The 24,124-nt window shown below is 46.9% G+C and overlaps 1 protein-coding gene across 1 annotated transcript in view; it reads left to right on the top strand.

The window, feature by feature from the left end:
- The window catches only part of GDPD4 (glycerophosphodiester phosphodiesterase domain containing 4), a 71,698-nt gene that overhangs the window by 215 nt on the left and 47,359 nt on the right, over window positions 1-24,124 (top strand). Inside the window, exons 2-6 of the mRNA XM_044287889.1 lie at window positions 14,273-14,482; window positions 18,142-18,245; window positions 18,470-18,563; window positions 18,838-18,897; window positions 19,299-19,397. Of these exons, the coding sequence (XP_044143824.1) occupies window positions 14,300-14,482; window positions 18,142-18,245; window positions 18,470-18,563; window positions 18,838-18,897; window positions 19,299-19,397 (540 nt within the window). The 5' untranslated portion in view covers window positions 14,273-14,299. The remainder of the gene's footprint in view (window positions 1-14,272; window positions 14,483-18,141; window positions 18,246-18,469; window positions 18,564-18,837; window positions 18,898-19,298; window positions 19,398-24,124) is intronic.

The following is a 24,124-nucleotide window of genomic DNA, read 5'->3' as shown; positions in this document are numbered from 1 at the left end:
AAACATAATAAACTTGCACCCGACTGATGAGATGCTGGATTATCCCATTTACCACATTAATGATGTTTAAAGCATTAATTAGACAAATCCTTATGTTTCCAGCTCCAGAGGCAATACAAACAGTTTTTCTATTCACAATAATTTTTTCCAGACCTCAGGGCTACGTTATTGGCATTTTACAAATTATTACATTGGCACTGAGCTCATATATGAGAACTGCATAAAGTGCAACTCCCTAATCTAATGCTATATGATTAATCTTCCCCTTTATACGCAGTCACCACTAGGGGGAGCTCTATAAACAGGGATTTATATACTCAATGGGAACTGCCTAAAACTGTATACGGGGGGGGGGGGTTCTCGCATATCGGAGGCTGCAGGGGCCGCCATGACAGTTTCATGGGATGGATACATAGCGCTATTCACTATGGGCCCCTTTTTAAATAGATATGTGACCCTTCATTCCGTCTTTGTCTGCATCGCTTCCCCATGATCTTGAATCGGATGACATTTTCATCTCCATTCACATCCAAAGCCGCAATCACATTCTGCTTTCAAGGGAGCAGTGCATTGTGGGAGCTTAGGCGTCACCGGGTGGGTGGGGCTCAAGTGTTGTTGTTTTTTTCCCCAAGGGCGACCCCCAAATTCTGAATGCAGCTTTGGATGTGAATGGAGCAAACAACTTGATCCGTAAATGAAAGAAATCGAAGAAAGCAAATTATTTGCAAAGTAGCCCAGTGTATTCCATCATCCCGTGAAACTCAATTTAATCAGATTGTTTCTTTTTCTGCGGATGAGTTTATTGACAGGGGAAGCATTATGTGGCGGACATCTTGCTACAGGCACTTCCTGTAATGACTTGATGACCCACTTTATGTAATTATCATTGATTACCCTGTGGATTACGCAATAGAAGAGACATTTTACCGCAGGATCCTTAAAGACGAACTCCGGCGGAGAAACAGTACAACCGACGGGAGGAGGCCGGCAGCCATCTTCGTTTTTAGATCTTTATTGTGCCTACTTGCCGGGACCAGGGTCACCCTGCCCATTTTGATCCAAAACTAATAGACGGGACTTTGGGTGGACGAGGGGCGGATGTTGGTGCAGGGGTGCAGTTTTCGGGTGAACATTGGACTTTTTGCGGACAGTACATACATTTTTGGGGACGGTAATAATCCCACTTGTCCTTCTTGTGTTCCGTCCATGATTTAGTCACATCATTTCCACATGGTGGAACGCCTGGCGAGCTCGCCGTGGGGGAGAGATGACGAGAACGGCCGCAACTAATTACAGATTTATTCAATTACCTCACCAGCATCATCAGGGAAAGAATGTGCAACACATTCCAATGTCAGCAGACGATCGACCTCGCCGAACCAAACCGGATCAGACAGACTGGTCTTTTGCTTAAAGGGGTTCTCCCCTGATTGATGTAAAAAATGAAAATCAGACATCATCTAGTCCATGACAGTCTTTCTATAACAAAGCTAGAACCAGCCCTGTACCTCACATGGATCCAGAGATATCCTCATTCATTGCTCTGCTAGATTTATATCAATGGGGCGTGTCCTTTGTGCTGCAGCTCAGGGGGCGTGTCCTTTGTGCTGCAGCTCAGGGGGCGTGTCTATGCTCTCCTTATCACAGCTCAGAAGGCAGTTGAAGGATAGAACTGAGCATGTGCGGCCTTCTCAGTGAGCAGGACAAAGAAATAAGAAAAAAAACAAACAGCAGGTGGCGCTATACAGATACTTTTCAGTGAATAACTCAGTGGCTATTATACATTTTTAATTAATTGTAATTACAAAAGTATTCAGATCCGGGTGCTGGTTTGAAAACTGTAGAATATTTTTTCGTGGGACAAATAGTTTATATTTATGTCAGTCATTTTCGAGTTACATTCATGTACGGCGCAGTCCTATCTGCCTCTAGGAAAGATGGGTTCTAACTAATATGGCAGCCGTTATACTGAAATTATACTCGAGCCTAGCTAGGCTGTGATACATGGTCCATTCCTATACCACCTTCGATATCTGGGTGACGTAATGGGCTTGTACAATACTTGACGACATTTCAATAGAGGAATGTGGGTGACTGGCAGGGGCAGACTGGCTATAGACCCTGCAGGGAAATTTCCCGGTGGGCCAGTGCCCAGGGGGCAACCCGAGCCTTCCTCACTGCCGGGTACATAGCAATCTGATGCTCTCAGCATTAACTAATGTAGGAGCATCAGGTTCTTATGGACCTGGTCAATGGCCGCAGGTGCCCTCCTGAACTCCTCAGAATGGTGATACAATTGGATAATGTGGCGAGGGCGGCAGTATATTGTGCTGCACTGTGGTATCTGGTTCTGCTGGGGCAGTATATTGTGCTGCACTGTGGTATTTGGTTCTGCTGGGGCATTATATTCTGCTGCACTGTGGTATCTGGTTCTGCTGGGGCAGTATATTGTGCTGCACTATGGTATTCAGTTCTGCTGGGGCGGTATATTGTGCTGCACTGTGGTATCTGGTTCTGCTGGGGCAGTATATTGTGCTGCACTGTGGTATCAGGTTCTGCTGGGGCAGTATATTGTGCTGCACTGTGGTATCTGGTTCTGCTGGGGCAGTATATTGTGCTGCACTGTGGTATTTGGTTCTGCTGGGGCATTATATTCTGCTGCACTGTGGTATCTGGTTCTGCTGGGGCAGTATATTGTGCTGCACTATGGTATTCAGTTCTGCTGGGGCGGTATATTGTGCTGCACTGTGGTATCTGGTTCTGCTGGGGCAGTATATTGTGCTGCACTGTGGTATCAGGTTCTGCTGGGGCAGTATATTGTGCTGCACTGTGGTATCTGGTTCTGCTGGGGCAGTATATTGTGCTGCACTGTGGTATATGGTTCTGCTGGGGCAGTATATTGTGCTGCACTGTGGTATCAGGTTCTGCTGGGGCGGTATATTGTGCTGCACTGTGGTATTTTGTTCTGCTGGGGTGGTATATTGTGCTGCACTGTGGTATCTGGTTCTGCTGGGGCGGTATATTGTGCTGCACTGTGGTATTTTGTTCTGCTGGGGCAGTATATTGTGCTGCACTGTGGTATCTGGTTCTGCTGGGGCAGTATATTGTGCTGCACTATGGTATTCAGTTCTGCTGGGGCGGTATATTGTGCTGCACTGTGGTATCTGGTTCTGCTGGGGCGGTATATTGTGCTGCACTGTGGTATTCAGTTCTGCTGGGGCGGTATATTGTGCTGTACTGTGGTGTTTGGTTCTGCTGGGGCAGTATATTGTGCTGCACTGTGGTTTTTGGTTCTGCTGGGGCAGTATATTGTGCTGCACTGTGGTATTTGGTTCTGCTGGGGCGGTATATTGTGCTGCACTGTGGTATTTGGTTCTGCTGGGGCAGTGTATTGTGCTGCACTGTGGTATCAGGTTCTGCGGGGGCAGTATATTGTGCTGCACTGTGGTATCTGGTTCTGCTGGGGCGGTATATTGTGCTGCACTGTGGTATTCAGTTCTGCTGGGGCAGTATATTGTGCTGCACTGTGGTATTCAGTTCTGCTGGGGCAGTATATTGTGCTGCACTGTGGTATTCAGTTCTGCTGGGGCAGTATATTGTGCTGCACTGTGGTATTCAGTTCTGCTGGGGCAGTATATTATGCTGCCCTTTGGTATTTGGTTCTGCTAGGGCAGTATATTGTGCTGCACTGTGGTATTCAATTCTGCTGGGGCAGTATATTGTGCTGCACTGTGGTATTCAGTTCTGCTGGGGCAGTATATTATGCTGCCCTTTGGTATTTGGTTCTGCTAGGGCAGTATATTGTGCTGCACTGTGGTATTGCAGGCCCTGCTTACTTGTGTTGCCCCGCTTTTTGTCAATTTGGACCCGCCTACAACATGTGGGCACTTACATTTTTTTTTCCAGAGCCACTTTAAATTCTCAGTCCGCACATGGTGACTGATGTGGTTATGGCACTCTTCTTACTTCCTCATCTAACCCTACAGTGAGCTAGGGAGGACCTAAGTCCATTACCTAGCATCCTACAAGGGAAGTCAGGATTGTTAACCCTGATTGATCCATACAAAGCTATATTGGGTTATACAATACTTTAAATAACAAGAAACTATTTTACAAGTACCCTATTCTGGCGTACTGTATAAGCCCCACCCTTTTTTTGGCAGTTCATGGGATTTGGTTGGCGGTGGGGCTAATCCAGTTTAAATTAAGTCAGATCTGACACAAAAGGGGGGAGAAAAAAACTGACAATATTTAACAACACCATGATGGGACTCCATGCTATGTTCCCACATAAATAGTGTCGTATTTGCAATGTTTAACAAATAGTATAGGAAACTTTGGGTTTCTGAGTAATATATATGCGTTGTCTGGGGGGGGGGGGTACTCTTTCCTATTACAGAGAGTTCCTGGTATGCATAGTATGACTGCCATGTATTGTAGGCCAGGCTATGCCCCTCAGAGTTTCTGGGAAATATGTTCAAATTAGATGGCAGCAGATTCAGGCTACTTTCACACTAGCGTTTCTATTTTCCGGTATTCAGATCCGTCATAGGGGCTCAATAACGGAAAAAAATGCCCCCGTTTTGTTTCCATTCATTGTCAATGGGACAAAACTAAACTGAACAGAACGGAGCGCTCCAAAATGCATTCCGTTCCGTTCTCGTACCGGAGAGCAGCAGCATGCTGCGCTTTGCTTTCCGTCCTGGGATGCGGAGCAAGACGGATCTGTCATGACCCACAATGCAAGTCAATAGGGACAGATCCATTTTCTCTGACACAATCTGTCGCAATAGAAAACGGATCCATCCCCCAGCAGCATCAGGAGGCCACAGAGTAGCACAATGACAAAGTGTGGAGGTGGCAGCAGCGGCAGCATCAGGAGGAGGCCACAGGGTGGCAAGGTGACATAGTGTTGAGGTAGCAGCAGCATCAAGAGACCACAGAGTGGCAAGGTGACATAGTGTGGAGGTGGCAGCAGCATCAGGAGACCACAGAGTAGCACAATGACAGAGTGTGGAGGTGGCGGCAGCATCAGGAGACCACAGAGTGGCAAGGTGACATAGTGTGGTGGTGGCAGCAGCATCAGGAGACCACAGAGTGGCAAGGTGACAGTGTGGTGGTGGCAGCAGCATCAGGAGACCACAGAGTGGCAAGGTGACATAGTGTGGAGGTGGCAGCAGCATCAGGAGACCACAGAGTAGCACAATGACAGAGTGTGGAGGTGGCGGCAGCATCAGGAGACCACAGAGTGGCAAGGTGACATAGTGTGGGGGTGGCAGCAGCATCAGGAGACCACAGAGTAGCACAATGACAGAGTGTGGAGGTGGCGGCAGCAGCATCAGGAGGCCACAGGCTGGCAAGGTGACATAGTGTGGAGATGGCAGCAGCATCAGGAGACCACAGAGTGGCAAGGTGACATAATGTGGAGGTGGCAGCAGCATCAGGAGACCACAGAGTGACCCGGTGACAGAGTGGGGAGGTGGGTGGCAATACCAGTACTAGCTGAAGATGGTGGGTGAAAGAAGGAGCACTTGGCATCAGATGTGTGGCATCAGGTGGGTGGCAGCATCTGAATAGTAGCTGAGGCAGGTAGCCAGAAGAAACCGGTCTCTTTTGTCAAAGTGTTGGTGTGGCACCATGGATGATTTAGTCTAATGCATTAGGCATTGCTGGGTGGAAATCCTGGCTGATCCACGCCTGATTCATCTTGACAAAGGTCAGTCTCTCCACATTTTGGGTGGATAGGAGAGTACTCCTTGGGGTAACTATGGCCCCCGCCGCACTAAACACCCGCTCTGATGCCACACTACTGGCCGGGCAAGACAGCTTTTCCAGGGCAAACTCTGCTAGTTGCGGCCACAAATCCAGTTTGGCAGCCCAGTAGTCCAGCGGATCTTCAATGTGGGGTGGCAGGGTGCTGTCCAAGTATGCCACCACTTGTTGGTTCAGGTCCTGCTCCAGGTCTACCTGCTGCTGGTGAGTAGTTTCTTCACTAGGCAGGTGAAGAAAGCTGCTCATCTGCGACTCTAGACTCAAGTTGCTGCTGATGGAGAGGGCCTTCCCCCGGTCAGACCTGCGAGAGAATGGACGATGGCGCAGATAGGCAGTGGCCAACTGACTACATAGGATGTCTCTATAGTAGTTTAGTTTGTCTTTCAGCGGGTGTAAAAAAGGCCCCCATATTGGACCGGTAGCGAGGGTCTAACATGGTGGAGAGCCAGTAGTCATTCCTCTGCCGAATGGTGACAATTCGGCTGTCACTACGCAAGCAAGTGAGTATGCATTGGGCCATTTGTGCAAGTGACTCAGAGGGACTCCCTGCCTCCATCTCCACTGCATACTGCCACGGTGTGTCTGGGTCCTCTGCCTCATCTTCCTCATCGCCTTGTAGCTCCTCTGGTTCCTCCTGCTCCTCCTCTCCTGTCACCTGTGTAGAAGAACCACCTGTTTCGCTAAACATTGCTTGTGCTCCAATATCCTCCTCCTCCTGTTCAGCCCCACAGGGCTCATGTGGCCGTGAGATGTAGGCGCCACGTCTCCAGTCCCCTGAGCAGCCACATTTACCAGCATCTTTTCCAGGATATGAAGCAGTGGAATGACGTTGTTCATCCTGTAGTCCTGGCGACTGACAAATAACATGGCCTCCTCAAAGGGCCTGAGCAAACGGCAGGTGTCACGCATGAGCTGCCACTGGCTGACATCGAAGGTACACAGGGGAGTACTCCTGTCCGCTTGGATCATCAAGAAATCGTTGATGGCCTTTCTCTGTTCATATAGTCAGTCCAACATATGGAGGGTGGAATTCCAACGGGTGGAAACATTGCATATCAGTTGGGGGATGCCGTTCTGCCGCTGCAGCTCAAGGAGGGTGTGATTTGCAGTGTACGAGTGGCTGAAGTATCCTGGCCATTTTTAGGATGTCTTGAAGATGGGTGGAAGACTTCAGAAACCGCTTGACAACCAGATTGAACATGTGGGCTATGCAGGGAGCATGGCTCAGCCCTCCTTGACGCAGCGCCGACACCATGTTCTTTCTGTTGTTGGTCACCATGGTTACGATCTTGAGTTCATCAGACCCCAGAAAAGGTGTTGGTTGTATCCACTCTAAAGCGGCAGAAGTCTGACGAAGGCCAATATATGGCCGAAACGTCACTTACTATACACAGCCGCAAATGTCTAATAAAGAATTCCTGCTTTTCAACGCAAATGCTGGAGTTTTCATATTCTTACGATCTTGAGTTGTCGTGGAGAAAGCCAGGATTCGATTTCTTGATGAAGGACACAGAGCAGTTCCTCCCCTGTGTGACTCAGTTCGCCCAGGCAAACGAGGTGCAGAACACCGTGACACCGCCGTGCCCTGCACATGTGGTATGCTGGAGGAGCACTGTGAATTGTCCCTGCAGTGGAGGCTGAAGACATGGTGGAGGATGAGGAGGCAGAGGCGGTCATTGGCGGGAGAACGTAGAGGCAGAAGCGGCGTCACCTGGCCAAGTTGCTGGTGTGGCTGTGCAGGAACCACATTCACCCAGTGGGCCGTAAAGGACATATATTGCCCTTGACCGTAGTTACAGCTCCACATGTTGGCTGTCACCGTGCACTTTGGCAGACACTGACAGGCTCAAGGACTGGCCCACCTTCTGTTCTACATATTTGGGAAGGAATGGTACTGCCTTTTTGGCAAAGAACTGACAGCTTGGGACTCTCCACCTCGACTCGGCACAAGCCATCAGTTCTGAAAGGTGCACAGTCCACCACTTGGAAAGGGAGCGACTACAGCACCAGCAACTTGGCCAGGAGCACATTCAGCTTCTGCGCCATTAAATGAGTGCACACATACTGTTGCCTTTTGGCAATCGCTTCGGTGATCGATTGCTGAAGGAATGACTGACGAGGAGGAGGAGCAGGAGCATCGGGACCAGCAGATGATAGGAAGGACAGACAGCTCCCTTCGGCTGAGGTGGTGGAGCCTTTACTGCCTGAAATCGGGTGCGTACCACTGGGTGATGCAGCGGTTGCTGCGGCAGGCTGGACCACCACAACGGAGCCACGGTTCTCTCAGGCCACTTTATGGTGACGCTGCATATGTTGACGCAGGGCCGTGGTGTCAACATTGGCACCCTGGCCACGCTTCACCTTCTGCCCACATATTCTACAAATAGCCATGTTCACCTCCTCCGGCGGCTTAACAAAAAAACTGCCACACCGCCGAGTAGGTGATTTGACCCCCAACACTCCGCAATGACTGACTGCTACCGACGCTGCTTCCGTGAACCCGTGCAACACTACTTTCCAGGCAGTTAGGCTCCTGCGAAGCCGGTGGTCTACCCCTGGCACGTTTGGCTCCCGACCTCCCACTGCTGCCTCCCTGCTGACTCCCGGCCACGCTAGAGACCACCCTCTTTGGGGGGCAGAGGAGGTCATATGGCTTCCTCTGCCCCCCATAGTTGGCACACACGCAAAAAAATTAAAAATAAATAAAGGCTAATACTTACCTGTGTCCGTGATTGTGAGGCAGGAGCACGTACATCAAGGCCCTGCGCCCCGTTACAGGTGCTCAATGACGTCATCACACACGCCTGCGCCGGGCTTTTACTACTACAAAGGTCTCAGGCCTAATAGGTCTGAAGCCTATGGCGGTAATAGGTGGCGGGGCAGGGAACTATGTGCTCCCGTGCCCCGCCGTAGTAAGTGGGTGTTCGGGTCGGCATTGGGCCCGGGTCTGCCGACCCGAACGTCCCTATTATAATCCGCCACTGGGGGTCATTAATAATACTGGGGGGTAATAATAGGGATATTAATACTGCGAGGTACTAGGGAGCCTTATTAATACTAGGGGCACTAACGGGGGTATTAATAATACTGAAAGGCAATAGGAGGCCGTTAATACTGGGAGGAACTAGGGGGAGGGTGTTAAGAGGGCAATAATAATACTGGAGGCACTATGGAGGGGTATTTGATGTCCTCGGGGCACTATGGGGGTCATTATATATACCGAGGGCATTGCAGGGGTTGGGATTTTAACAAAAAGCTAATTGAATTCATCCATTTTAATGGCCGTTAAAAACTGATGCAAAACGGGCATTAAAAACTCTACAGTGCCCCCATTTTTAACATCCGTTATTTTTCAATGTGTGTGCATCCACAAATCCATGCTGCCAAATCATCCTTCTGCGATCTGTTCGGTCTAACATGCGCATGAGGAGAATACAAACCTATAGTAGCCATGTGTAATTGGAAAAACACGACCAACGGGAATAACTGTGGAAGCAAAAACTAACAGACCCAATAAACTCTGCAACTCTCAGTCGTCTTCTAGACAGACAGTGTATCATCTGATCAAAAACCGCGTCCGATCAATCCTACTGGCCGGTAATCTAAACCCCATCGCAGCGGAATCAATTAATATACAGAAGAACTGCAGCTCCTGACAAAGAGCAACTCGACTTCTCATGAGCTAAAGACATACAGTACCAAAATGCTTGCAAACCACAGTAAAAATGTGATAATTTGGAGCAGATGTGAGGACCATGAGGGCCAATAAATAAAAAGAAATGATCTAAGCAGTGCAACATTCCTCCTTCCCTCATGGAATCCACGCCAACCCAATGAAGGAAGGAAGAGAATAGAAACAAGATAATGTAAAGCCCATGGGCAAACGTTTGTCGAAGTGATCATTACAAGGAAAGCCAAGGGAATTAGAGCCTTCAAGGATTAACCGTCAGCAAGCGGAAGGCTGCTCTAATGGCCGCTCTAGCCGTAAAGCAACCTTGACCAACAGCTCGCAATAAAGAAGCGGCATCATCAAATGATCTCGAAGTAACAGATGCCGAATCTTTATCCAAATCGTCATTGAAAGAATGATAAATGATGAATTTAAAAAAATTATTTTAATAGTTCAGACATTTTCGGACGCGATGATACCCAATATGTTTATTTTTTTTATTGTTTATGTAATATACACTCACCTAAAGAATTATTAGGAACACCTGTTCTATTTCTCATTAATGCGATTATCTAGTCAACCAATCACATGGCAGTTGCTTCAATGCTGAATGTCAGAATGGGAAAGAAAGGTGGGCTACAACAGCAGAAGACCCCACCAGGTACCACTCATCTCAGACTCCCTCTGTCTCCCATCTGTCCCCCATCGACAATGTGTGTGAAGGCTGGGTGGGGTCTCGTGTAGGCCTCAGACCAGCCTTGAGTAATTTCCAGCAGTCTGTGCCTCTCTGGTGCAGCCTGCTGGTCAATGTCAGAATAGCATTGCCATTAAAATGCAATGCACAATAAGGGATAGTGCATTGCATTTTAAAAGCAATCAAAATACTGTCTGTTATAGTCCCCTTGTGAGACTATTAGGTGGTAAATAAAAAATAAAAAACACATTTATTAAATAAAAAATTCCATAAACAAAAACCCTTTTATTGAAAATACGCTTTTTTATGAAAAAAATTGCAAAAAAAATCTCCCCTATATGTTTGGTATTGCCGTATCCGAAACGACCCAGACTACATAAATATAATGTAAATTATACCCTACGGTGAACGCCATAAAAAAAAAGAAAGAATTGCAAATTTTTTCTTAGTTGCCACGGAAAAAAGTAATAACAAGCGATCAAAAAGCGTAATTTACTCGAAAATGATACCAATGAAAAATACAAGTCGTCCTGCAAAAATCAAGTCCTCACAAAATTCCATAGAAAAAAAATAATTAAAAAGTTATGGGTCTTGGGAAGCGGCAAGGCAAAAACATTTTTTTCCTTTAAAAAAAAAGTGGTTTTATTGCAAAAAACTAGTAAAACGTTAAAAAAACTATATGTATTTGGTATCACTGTAATCGTACTGACCCAGAGATTAAAAATATTATGTTATTTATACTGAAATATTAACCCTGTAAAATTTATAACGTAAAAAAAAGGAAGTGGCAGAATTGCTGGTTTTCCTATCTCCCTCCCAGAAAGAGTTAATAAAAGTTAATCAGAAATTTATATGTACCCAAAATTAAAAACTACAACTTTTCCCGCAAAAAAACAAGCCCTCATGCAGCTATATAGACGGGAAAATAAAAAAGTTATAGCTCTTGGAACGCGACAATGAAAAAAGGAAGAAAAAACGCTTGATCAGTAAGACCCAAAACAGGCTGGTCACTAAGGGGTTAATTTTTTCTTGAACCACAACTACATTTCTCTTAACCGGCGGTAAAGTATCATGCCGAACCTGAGAGCTTAGGAGCGTAAGAAACCTTGCTTAAACCATAAAGAATGAACTTCGTCTTAGCCAAGGCATCCTTCTTTCCAGATTCGTAGTTGTCGGTGCTTTTTGAAAGATCCCGTGATCCAGCATTTTGCCAAGATTTTTTGAAGCATTGGAACATTGAACCCAAACAGATGGAACATTCATGCCGATAGCGGCAAAGGCTCAACCATTTACATACCTTGTACCATTTCATATTTTGAAGGAACAGCCAAGCTTTTGTCTAGAGATTTCATCGCACTAAAACCAAGCGAGGCCACCAAACTTCCTGTACGCCTCCAAAATGGAATCAATATGCTGAAACAGTCCTGAACATAATTGAGGGTCCTTAGCACCCAATACTGACGTATATGTAAAAATTGTCTGAAGCAAGGAAACACTGGCCATAGACCCTACAGGAAATTTCCCGATGGCCAATGCCAAGGGGCCCACCCAAGCCCTCCTCCAAGTACATAGAGATCTGATGCTCTGAGCATTAATTAATGCTATACACATCAGGTACTAGCACCTGGCCATCGGCGGAAAGTGCCCTCCTGCATTCAACTGTATTGCTGTCCTGAGGATGGCGATACAGTTGAATACTGCAGCCCGGGTGGCAGTATTTTATGCTGGACTGTGGTATTTGGTTCTGTTGGGGAGGTATTTTGTGCTGCACTACAGTATTGTTGGCCTCGCCTACTTCAGTTGCCCCTCCTTCTGTCAGTTTGGACCTGCCTACAACATGGGGCCACTTTTAGTTTTTTTCTAGGGCAAATTTTAAGTTCCCAGTCTCCCCCTTGCCCCAATTATAAAAGTTTTTAGAAGTTGTTCTCTTCCATTCCTCCTCTTTCTCATCAGACTTCTTATCCAACTTCAATACCTCTTTTAGCAAGGAGAAAATATCAATGTACTCCCTCCACAAGCAGCAAAGTCTATAGCCATAAACGAGCGAATACCTTGCTAACACGCACGGCCTTGTGATCCTAGACAGTCTTTGGATAGCTGTTCCTCTAGCCCTCTAGGATTCTCCACTTCTCAGGAATGATATTTGTCCTGGAGAAATCATCTTCTTCCTTGCCTCCAGCTTCACACAGGCTCATAGGCATCTGCTTCTCTCACAAGTAAAGTCCAAAACGACCTAGCATCTCACTTGAACGGCAAGCAGAGTTAAACTCAACTAGCATATGCTCTTAACAGCAAGCAGAGCTAGACTCAAGTGGCTGATGCAATACTAATTAGAAAACTTCTCCCTCAGAGGGGAAAGCTAGTTCCCTCTGCTGAGTCAGGGCATTATTAACAAAACAGTGCCAGCTGTAGACAGCTTGTGGGAATACATACAAAGCATTAATCATTTTAGTATTGTACTAAATGAACACTTTGCAGGGCAACGGTTTGGGGGTACTGCAGTTTCACCAAATGGACTTCAGGCAATGCATTAGAAGAATGATCATACCATACTGCAGCAGGCTGACTCTTCTGAGTAGGCGCATAAAAATTAGCCCATTTGGAAAACACTTTGGCTAAACTATTAAATGACTGGCTGCTACAAACATAATCACAGATGGCAGGCATTGCTCACATGAGCTCTTTTCTGCCCCTCCAGGGGAGGAACGCCTGCTCCCGCTCATTGCTATTCCAGAGGCTGAAGGTGGTCTCTTGGATGACCGGACTGGTGCATCTTGATGAAGTCCACCGCTATAGGGCTTTTCTTTAGTGGGCAGGGTCGATGACGACTTCCAGCGCACTATGGGGGGACTCCACCATTGAGCTACGTGTCCACATTCATTATAGTTCTGGATTTAAAGGCTCACTCCAGACAAATTTGGGACTGATTTATGAAAACTGTCTAAAAAGAAGAACCGTCTTTCTTGCCCTTAGTAACCAATCCCAGCATAGCTTTCATTTTTCAGCAGCAGATTACAACATGAAAGCTTCCCTGTGATATAATTAGTCAGAGTTACCAGCTTTGAAGAACTGGACTTGGGGTTTATTTAAATGAGCTAATACACAGGGCAATTTTCGGGAACGTACCTCATGGGTGGGGAAATGTCATGGCGAGCTTGCACTCAGACTCACAGATAACCCATCAAACCAGGCTCTGGGCGAGAGACAGGGGAAGGGTCACCTCCTAGCTAATCCCTGACCTCTTTCCCTGCACTGCTCAGCCCACATGCAGACCTTAAAGGTAGGTCTGATGTGTCCCAGTGCCTGGGCTGAGAAAACCCTAAATTCCCTGATATGGTGAAGAGGGGAAATAGGAGCAGCCTGCTCGAACAGAACCTGGATGGGAGAGATGAGACAAAACAACCAAACTTGAAATCACACTTATCTTTCTGAGCTGGAACAGACAACCTTCCTTCCTAGCTTCCAAGACCACAATGATTCTTATAATCCGCTCAGAGCACTAAGCTGGTGTGCTATTTAAACTAATGACCCCACCCAGTGCACCTGATGAGAGGCGGATCCAACACGGCTCCAAAACAAACACTAAACTCGTGCTGCTATCCTGGCCGACCTCCGCACATCGTCACATGACAGGAAGTAGGTGAGGTTGATCTGACATAAGCCGGATTTGTCAACCGCAATATTTTAAAAAAGTCACAAAAATTATTACAGCCTTACTTAAAAGGGTGGGGTAGAAATAAGAGTAACATCTTAGGACAGAAATGTTAAAGTTAAATATGCTACAAATTTATAAAGCACTGTGTGACATTTTATATATTTGGGGCAAATTACGGCAACGCAGACTGGGTTTAAAAACTTCCTTCATGATAAATCTCCACAAATATTTTCTGATGTATATGTCTAGAGGTTGGAGTTCATTTTTTAGGATACAAAGCCCCAAATTCCCTGTTTCTTCACACACAGCCATAGAGTGCCTGTCGCCACCACTAGGGGGAGCTTACAAGCCTACTGAAGACGGATTTATTATTGAGTTTAATGGGAACTGTATACCTTTCTCTACAAGGAAGAAAACAATTGGGGGATCTGTTGGTCTAATTTGCCGGCAAAGGTGATATAATTGTGCTTGTATCTTGCAGACATGAGGATCATGTAAGTCATCACAAATGGGGAGCTCCTCCACCACTCTCAGGAGGTTGAAGCTGGGGAAGCTGAAGATTGTGCGCCGACGCCTCCTGCAGCATTATGAGCACCAGCCGTTTATCTCTCTCCTGGCGGGTCTCTACAGCTGCCGGTGGAAACGGTACCAGCGTCAGAAGACAGAGCCAGGACAGTGCTGCTGCAAATGGGTAAGGCACGTTCAAGCCACTGACCAATGACATTCTAACACATCGTATAATCACCTCCAGAGCTGCATTCACGTGGCTTTCGGGTAGATCCAAGTCACCATCTATATTAATATCTATAGAACATGTACCCAACTTGCAAAGTGGCCCATTGTGCCAGTTAACTATCTGCTGCCTATACATCACCCTTTGGGATTTACAGTATACAGGAAAAATAATACTTTAACCATTGCTATACTTAATATTGACTCTTTAGCACTGGATCACTGCCCTCTGTCCTAGATGACTTCAAGAGAATTTTCAAAGCAAAGAGCATTTAGCAAGTAGGGGGAGAGAGAAGTAAACGGCTGATAACAGAAGAACTAGACTTTTCTCTCTGATAAGATATATTATAACGTTTCTTATGGTTGCTTGTACCAATCATTTATACAAAGTTGTGTAAAATGTTAGTGACCATTTAAGCCCTGTCCATTTTTGGACTGAGAGTAGAAGAATTTACTGTGATTGTCTCTGAAAATTCAGGACTACCCTAGCAAATTTGTGACTGTTGCCAATTATGCAGTGCCCCAATATAGTAGCTTTGTAATAGTGCCCTACAGCAGTGGTCCCCAACCTTTTTTTGCAACAAGGACTAATTTCATGCAAGACAATTTTCCCAGGGACCGGGTGGGGTGGGGGGTTCTGGGTGGGCAGGGCTTAGGGGGTGCTGGTCGGCGCTGACTTATTCATGCGCATAACAAAACACAAGGTGCATATTGAAATATATATAACACTATATAACGACTATATAAACTGACTAGGGTCTCTGCTGCACTGTACCGTATTATTCACCCTATAAGACGCACCTAGGTTTTAGAGGAGAACAATAAAAAAAAAATATTTTCCATTACACCTCAGGTCAGACCAGCAATCAGACCCCCAATGTTAATCAGACCTCAGATCAGACCCCCAATGCCTCAGATCAACCCCCTAACATTCAGCCATCTATCACCCCCCATGCCAGCCATCAGCCCCCATGTCAGCCAGCCATCATCTCCCATGTCAGCCAGCCATCATCCCCCCATGTCAGCCAGCCATCAGCCCCCCATGTCAGCCAGCCATCAGCCCCCCATGTCAGCCAGCCATCAGCCCCCCATGTCAGCCAGCCATCAGCCCCCCATGTCAGCCAGCCATCAGCCCCCCATGTCAGCCAGCCATCAGCCCCCATGTCTGCCAGCCATCAACCCCCCATGTCAGCCAGCCATCATCCCCATGTCAGCCAGCCATCATCCCCCATGTCAGCCAGCCACCATCCCCCCATGTCAGCCAGCCACCATCCCCCCATGTCAGCCCGCCACCAGCCCCCCATGTCAGCCAGCCAGCCATCAGCCCCCCATGTCAGCCAGCCATCAGCCCCCCATGTCAGCCAGCCATCAGCCCCCCATGTCAGCCAGCCATCAGCCCCCCATGTCAGCCAGCCATCAGCCCCCCATGTCAGCCAGCCATCAGCCCCCCATGTCAGCCAGCCATCAGCCCCCCATGTCTGCCAGCCATCAGCCCTAACATGTTAGCCCCCATGTCAGCCAGCAATCAGCCCTCATGTCAGTCAGCCATCAGCCCTCATGTCAGCCATCAGCGCAAATAAAATAAAAAACACTTACCTCTCCTGGTCCTGGACGCCACAGGTCAGACCAGTAATCAGACCCCCAATGTTAATCAGACCTCATATCAGACCCCCAATGCCTCAGATCAACCCCCCAACCTTCAGCCATCTATCAGCCCCCTTGTCAGCCATCAGCCCTTATGTCAGCCAGCCATCAGCTCCCCATGTCAGCCAGCCATCAGCCCCCATGTCAGCCAGCCATCAGCCCCCATGTCAGCCAGCCATCAGCCCCCATGTCAGCCAGCCATCAGCCTCCATGTCAGCCAGCCATCAGCCCCCATGTCAGCCAGCCATCAGCCCCCATGTCAGATAGCAGTCAGCCCCCCATGTCAGATAGCAGTCAGCCCCCCATGTCAGCCATCCATCATCCCCATGTCAGCCAGCCATCATCCCCCATGTCAGTCAGCCATCAGCCAGCCACAATCCCCCCATGTCAGCCCGCCACCATCCCCCCATGTCAGCCAGCCATCATCCCCCCATGTCAGCCAGCCATCAGCCCCCCATGTCAGCCAGCCATCAGCCCCCCATGTCAGCCAGCCATCAGCCCCCCATGTCTGCCAGCCATCAGCCCTGACATGTCAGCCCCCATGTCAGCCAGCAATCAGCCCTCATGTCAGTCAGCCATCAGCCCTCATGTCAGCCATCAGCGCAAATAAAATAAAAAACACTTACCTCTCCTGGTCCTGGACGCCACCGGTCAGACCAGCAATCAGACCCCCAATGTTAATCAGACCTCATATCAGACCCCCAATGCCTCAGATCAACCCCCCAACCTTCAGCCATCTATCAGCCCCCTTGTCAGCCATCAGCCCTTAAGTCAGCCAGCCATCAGCCCCCCATGTCAGCCAGCCGTCAGCCCCCCATGTCAGCCAGCCGTCAGCCCCCCATGTCAGCCAGCCGTCAGCCCCCCATGTCAGCCAGCCATCAGCCCCCCATGTCAGCTAGCCATCAGCCCCCATGTCAGCCATCAGCGCAAATAAAAAAAAAAACACTTACCTCTCCTGCTTCTGGATGCCACCGCCCCTCATCATCGCGATCCTCTTCATACTGCTGCCGACTGTGTATCGCGGGTGCGGCGCACAGTGTAAGGTCACAGTGCGCAACCCTGCACAGCCGACAACCAAGCCGAGGACCAGGAAGCGGTGAGTACAGATCCTTCACCGCTTCCTGGTCCTTCGGTACTAATGAAGCGCTTCCATGATGTACTGAGTTAAAGAAGGCCCTGATTGCTGCGGCAAGCAATCTTCCAGGGCCCGGTCCTGGGCCGCGGCTTGGTGGTTGGGGACCGCTGCACTACAGCACAAACATAATAGTACCATACAATACCAAACTCATGCAGCTATGAAGCTCCAAAATAGCGCTATTTGTATGTATATTACTCTTTTTGGGCTAAAAATAATTTAATTTGATCTTTATTAAAAATATTCATCCGTTCTGTCACAAAGGGTTAACTGTCTAGCTGTGTGAACGCTACTCTCACTTTGTGCCTGTCAACCTTATACTAAAAGGTCATAAACACTTATTTAAGCCACATTCTCATCAGTAAGAACTGAGCTACAATGAGAGTTTATAGGGTCAGAGCAGAATGCTTTGCTGCCTGATTGAACAGAGTGGAAACACAAAGCCTGCTACTAGAGAATCTCAAGGCTGTACACAGAAAGGGGCTCAACATTTTTAATAAAATTGAAAAAAAGATTTTTAGCTCAAATTAAGTACAATGCAATAATAAAAAAAAAATATGGCCCTCAAAGATGTACATAGCCTTTAAGTAAAACCATATTAGACAAGATGGTGTAAGTATAGGGGGGAGGGGAGGCGGAGACTCAGGGTAATTGCGACTTTTGGCCTATACTATAATATAGGCCCAAATTTCCCAATGTGCATGTGAACATTGATGTGGATTGTCTCCACAAGTCAGAAGGAGAGATGTCCTCGGAATCTGTCAGTAGTGCAGCCTCAGGTTTAATAGACTGACTTGTTGTAAGAACAGTCTGTAATGATCCGTATTTCCGTCTTGTAGAATGAGTCCCTGTTCTTCCTCCTCCTGGTCGTGGCTTTCTGTCTTGCTTTAGTTTTCGTGTATTTCTGGGGAGAAGCAAAGAACGACTACAATGACTTTGACTGGTAAGTGGCCCTTGTAGATTTCGGGTGTACCTTGATCATAGGGGAAGATTTACAAATCAGAGTGTGCCCGAATTCTGGTGCCTGCACTTTGAACCACATTTATTCAATATTTTAGACACTTTTTGGCAATGGGGTGTGGCTTAACACAAAAGGGGTGTGGTCTAAAGAGAATTTCAAGGCATGAATCTAGATATATAGATGTATTTTTTCTCGATTCCTCACAGGTACTCGTATAGAGGTTTGGGATACTGGTTCCTGTGGTCATTACTGATCCTGGTGGTGGTGGCCGTGCTCTTCACCTATATAGCGATATTGGTGGTAAGCTTGTGATCTGATAATTAATATTTCCAGTAATGTATACATTATATTGTTTTCTCCATTGTTACATTTCATCAATGTCCATAAAGTTTCCAGGATTCAAACATCTCTTTGAAGGCATATCTGCATAGTTAAGTAGTGTAATGCAGCAGAGGTTGTACTGATGTCTACTTAGGACCCTGGGAAAGCTGGGTGGCTATATGTCTCACACGAGTAGGTTTTGAGTATCGTGAGTATACGTTATAGTAATGGATATTTTTTTTTTTCCGTTTAGGTTTTGTCAGTATGTCTGCTCTCAGAAGGTCAGCGGCTGTACCTGCATTGGAGCCACAAGGTAATAGCTTCACAATCCTGTACTTTATATCTGTCAGAGCTTTGTTTCCCTGATACACAGCACCAAAATCCCCTGCTCAGATTTTAAAAATCTGATAAAAAATCAGCCTACCTGCAGCGACCACTAGAGGGAGATCACTGAATTCTGTTTATACATTGAACTAAAAAATAAACCAGTCTGTAGGAAGTTTCTTAGCTCCCCCTAGTGGTGGCTGCAGGTAATCAGAATTTGATCATTAAATGTCTGCAGTGGATTTGGAGCTTTGAATCTGAAAAAAGGAGCATTGACTAATATGAAGATATGAAAAGACATAAATCAGACTAACTTAAAGAGTCTTTTTCATCTATATCAACAAGATTTTGTTGGCTTTTTTTCTGACCTATATGTTTTCTCTGTGCCAGGGTGGGATGATATTTGTCCTCATATTCTTTACTGCTGCCCTCGCTGTTTTGTCTAATTTATGGGGTGAAGAATGGGCAGCTGTTCGCCTCTCCTTCCAGGTAAGTGTTGTAAGCTATGCATCTGTGACCACAAAGACAGTGGGAAACTGTAGAGTAAACGTCTATAAAAGCCATGCAGCTCTGGAGTATAATACAGGATAAGTAATGTAATGTATGTACACAGTGACTGCACCAGCAGAATAGTGAGTGCAGCTCTGGAGTATAATACAGGATAAGTAATGTAATGTATGTACACAGTGACTGCACCAGCAGAATAGTGAGTGCAGCTCTGGAGTATAATACAGGATAAGTAATGTAATGTATGTACACAGTGACTGCACCAGCAGAATAGTGAGTGCAGCTCTGGAGTATAATACAGGATAAGTAATGTAATGTATGTACACAGTGACTGCACCAGCAGAATAGTGAGTGCAGCTCTGGAGTATAATACAGGATAAGTAATGTAATGTATGTACACAGTGACTGCACCAGCAGAATAGTGAGTGCAGCTCTGGAGTATAATACAGGATGTAACTCAGGATCAGTACAGGATAAGTAATGTAATGTATGTACACAGTGACTGCACCAGCAGAATAGTGAGTGCAGCTCTTGAGTATAATACAGGATGTAACTCAGGGTCAGTACAGGATAAGTAATGTAATGTATGTACACAGTGACTGCACCAGCAGAATAGTGAGTGCAGCTCCGGAGTATAATACAGGATGTAACTCAGGATCAGTACAGGATAAGTAATGTAATGTATGTACACAGTGACTGCACCAGCAGAATAGTGAGTGCAGCTCTGGAGTATAATACAGGATGTAACTCAGGATCAGTACAGGATAAGTAATGTAATGTATGTACATAGTGACTGCTCCAGCAGAATAGCGAGTGCAGCTCTGGAGTATAATAGAGGATGTAACTCAGGATCAGTACAGGATAAGTAATTTAATGTATGTTCAAAGTGACTCCACCAGCAGAATAGTGAGTGCAGCTCTGGAGTATAATGCAGGATGTAACTCAGGATCAGTACAGGATAAGTAATGTAATGTATGTACACAGTGACTGCATCAGCAGAATAGTGAGTGCAGCTCTGGAGTATAATACAGGATGTAACTCAGGATCAGTACAGGATAAGTAATGTATGTACACAGTGATCACCAGCAGAATAGTGAGTGCAGCTCCGGAGTATAATACAGGATGTAACTCAGGATCAGTACAGGATAAGTAATGTAATGTATGTACACAGTGATCACCAGCAGAATAGTGAGTGCAGCTCCGGAGTATAATACAGGATGTAACTCAGGATCAGTACAGGATAAGTAATGTAATGTATGCACACAGTGACTGCACCATCAGAATAGTGAGTGCAGCTCTGGAGTATAATACAGGATGTAAATCAGGAACAGTACAGGATAAGTAATGTAATGTATGTACATAGTGACTCCACCAGCAGAATAGTGAGTGCAGCTCTGGAGTATAATACATAACTAACTCAAGATCAGTATGGTATAAGTAATGTAATGTATGTACACAGTGACTGCACCAGCAGAATAGTGAGTGCAGCTCTGGAGTATAATACAGGATGTAACTCAGGATCAGTACAGGATAAGTAATGTATGTACACAGTGACTGCACCAGCAGAATAGTGAGTGCAGCTCTGGAGTATAATACAGGATAAGTAATGTAATGTATGTACACAGTGACTGCACCAGCAGAATAGTGAGTGCAGCTCTGGAGTATAATACAGGATGTAACTCAGGATCAGTACAGGATAAGTAATGTAATGTATGTACACAGTGACTGCACCAGCAGAATAGTGAGTGCAGCTCTGGAGTATAATACAGGATGTAACTCAGGATCAGTACAGGATAAGTAATGTAATGTATGTACACAGTGACTGCACCAGCAGAATAGTGAGTGCAGCTCTGGAGTATAATACAGGATGTAACTCAGGATTAGTACAGGATAAGTAATGTAATGTATGTGCACAGTGACTGCACCAGCAGAATAGTGAGTGCAGCTCCGGAGTATAATACAGGATGTAACTCAGGATCAGTACAGGATAAGTAATGTAATGTATGTACACAGTGACTGCACCAGCAGAATAGTGAGTGCAGCTCTGGAGTATAATACAGGATGTAACTCAGGATCAGTACAGGATAAGTAATGTAATGTATGTACACAGTGACTGCACCAGCAGAATAGCGAGTGCAGCTCTGGAGTATAATAGAGGATGTAACTCAGGATCAGTACAGGATAAGTAATTTAATGTATGTTCAAAGTGACTCCACCAGCAGAATAGTGAGTGCAGCTCTGGAGTATAATGCAGGATGTAACTGTCACGGCTGTTTGAGGGTAACAAGAGCAAACACAGTGAAAAGAGCTACTGACCGGACCCAAACTAGGGAAGATAAGGGGTGACCCCTGTCAGACCCTCAAAGCTCTCCCTATGCTGCTAAAGCACATGCCTGGATCCAAATGGTGGAAGGAGGCATGCCCGCGTACCTCAGACTGATGGCCACTGTAACCCCTACAATAGTGGAAGGGGCACGGCCACCGGTGCCCTACTCAGTATATGGAGGGAACCGTGGCCACCTCAGATCCAGTCAGAAAATAATCAGGAAAACAACAATATCTGCACACTTAGCTGAAGGAGATGCAGCCGCAGAGAAGACGGATCCAAGGACAGCTGGCAATATCCGGAGTGCTTGCTGCAGCAGAAACCAGGTCCAGTGAACTGATAGCTTACAAGTGGAGTTACTCAAGCCAGAGCTACAACAGAAATGAGAAATATAATCCACGCCCTGCAACAGGAGGAGGGGTGATTTAAAGGCAGGAAAATCAACTGCAGGAGAAACAGCTGAGAGTAAAGACCTCATCACAGGGGCGGAGAAACAGAACAGTGAGAACACCTCCAAGCTCTAAGTGACATCATCGCAGGGGTGGAGACACAGAGCTGTGAGAACTTCTCAAAGCTCTGGTAGTGACAGTACCCCCCCCTCTAAGGGTGGACTCCGGACACCCAGGACTCACCTTCCCAGGATGAGCCCTATGAAATGCCCTGATGAGGCGAGTGGCTTTAATGTCCGACACCGGAACCCACATCCTCTCCTCAGGACCATAACCCTTCCAATGAACGAGGTACTGAAGAGAACCGCGGACAATGCGAGAGTCCACAATTCTGGAAACCTCAAACTCCAGATTGCCATCAACCAAAATCGGAGGAGGAGGCAAAGAGGAGGGTACCGGGGGCTGGACATATGGTTTTAAGAGAGATCTGTGAAATACATTATGTATCTTCCAAACCCGTGGAAGATCAAGACGGAAGGCAACCGGATTGATGACTGACAACATTTTATAAGGCCCAATAAACTTGGGACCCAATTTCCAGGAGGGAACCTTTAGTTTAATATTTTTAGTAGACAACCACACCAGATCACCCACATTCAGGTCCGGACCAGGCACACGTCTCTTATCAGCCACACGCTTATACTTCTCACTCATCTTTCTAAGATTACTCTGAATCTTTTGCCAAATGGTAGACAAAGACGAGGAAAATCTCTCCTCCTCAGGTAAACCCGAAAGAGCCCCTCCCGAGAATGTCCCAAACTGCGGATGGAACCCATATGCACCAAAGAATGGTGACTTATCAGAAGATTCCTGACGACGGTTGTTCAAAGCAAACTCAGCAAGAGGGAGAAAAGAACACCAATCCTCCTGGTTCTCTGCCACAAAACAGCGCAAATATGTCTCCAGATTCTGATTGAGGCGCTCAGTCTGACCATTCGACTGCGGGTGAAAAGCAGAAGAGAAGGACAGCCGAACCCCCAGGCGAGAACAGAAAGCCTTCCAGAACCTGGACACAAACTGCGAGCCTCTATCGGAAACAATATCAGAGGGAATGCCATGCAATTTAACAATATGGTCGATAAAAGCTTGCGCCAACGTTTTAGCATTGGGTAAACCAGGGAAAGGAACGAAATGAGCCATCTTGCTAAAACGGTCCACGACCACCAGGATCACCGACTTCCCCGAGGAACGAGGAAGATCCGTGATAAAGTCCATGGACAGGTGTGTCCAAGGACGGGAAGGTATGGGTAACGGGAGAAGGGAACCTGAAGGTCGTGAACGAGGGACCTTAGCGCGAGCGCACGTCTCACAAGCAGCCACAAAACCCTCCACCGACTTACGAAGAGCCGGCCACCAAAATCTCCGAGCAATGAGATCAACCGTGGCTCTACTCCCGGGGTGACCAGCAAGAACCGTATCATGATGCTCCTTAAAGAGTTTGTGACGTAGCTCAGGAGGCACAAACAACTTCCCGGAAGGACAACGGGCAGGTGCCTCAGTCTGGGCAGCCTGGACCTCGGCCTCCAAATCGGAATAAAGAGCAGAAACAACTACCCCCTCCGCCAAAATGGGACCCGGGTCCTCGGAGTTTCCTCCTCCCGGAAAACAGCGAGAGAGAGCATCAGCCTTCACATTTTTGATCCCAGGGCGGAATGTAACGACAAAATTGAATCTGGAGAAGAACAGAGACCATCTGGCCTGTCTCGGATTCATACGCCTGGCCGACTCCAAGTATGCCAGATTCTTATGGTCGGTAAAAACGGTGACAGGGTGCCTGGCCCCCTCCAACCAATGACGCCATTCCTCGAAAGCCAACTTGATGGCCAACAACTCCCTATCTCCCACATCATAGTTTCTCTCTGCCGGGGAGAGTTTTTTAGAGAAAAAGGCACAGGGTCGCCATTTGGCAGGAGAAGGGCCCTGGGACAAAACTG

Source organism: Bufo gargarizans, chromosome 3 (assembly GCF_014858855.1).
Source record: "Bufo gargarizans isolate SCDJY-AF-19 chromosome 3, ASM1485885v1, whole genome shotgun sequence".
Lineage (NCBI taxonomy): Eukaryota > Metazoa > Chordata > Amphibia > Anura > Bufonidae > Bufo > Bufo gargarizans.
This window is presented reverse-complemented; position numbering and strand designations above follow the sequence as displayed.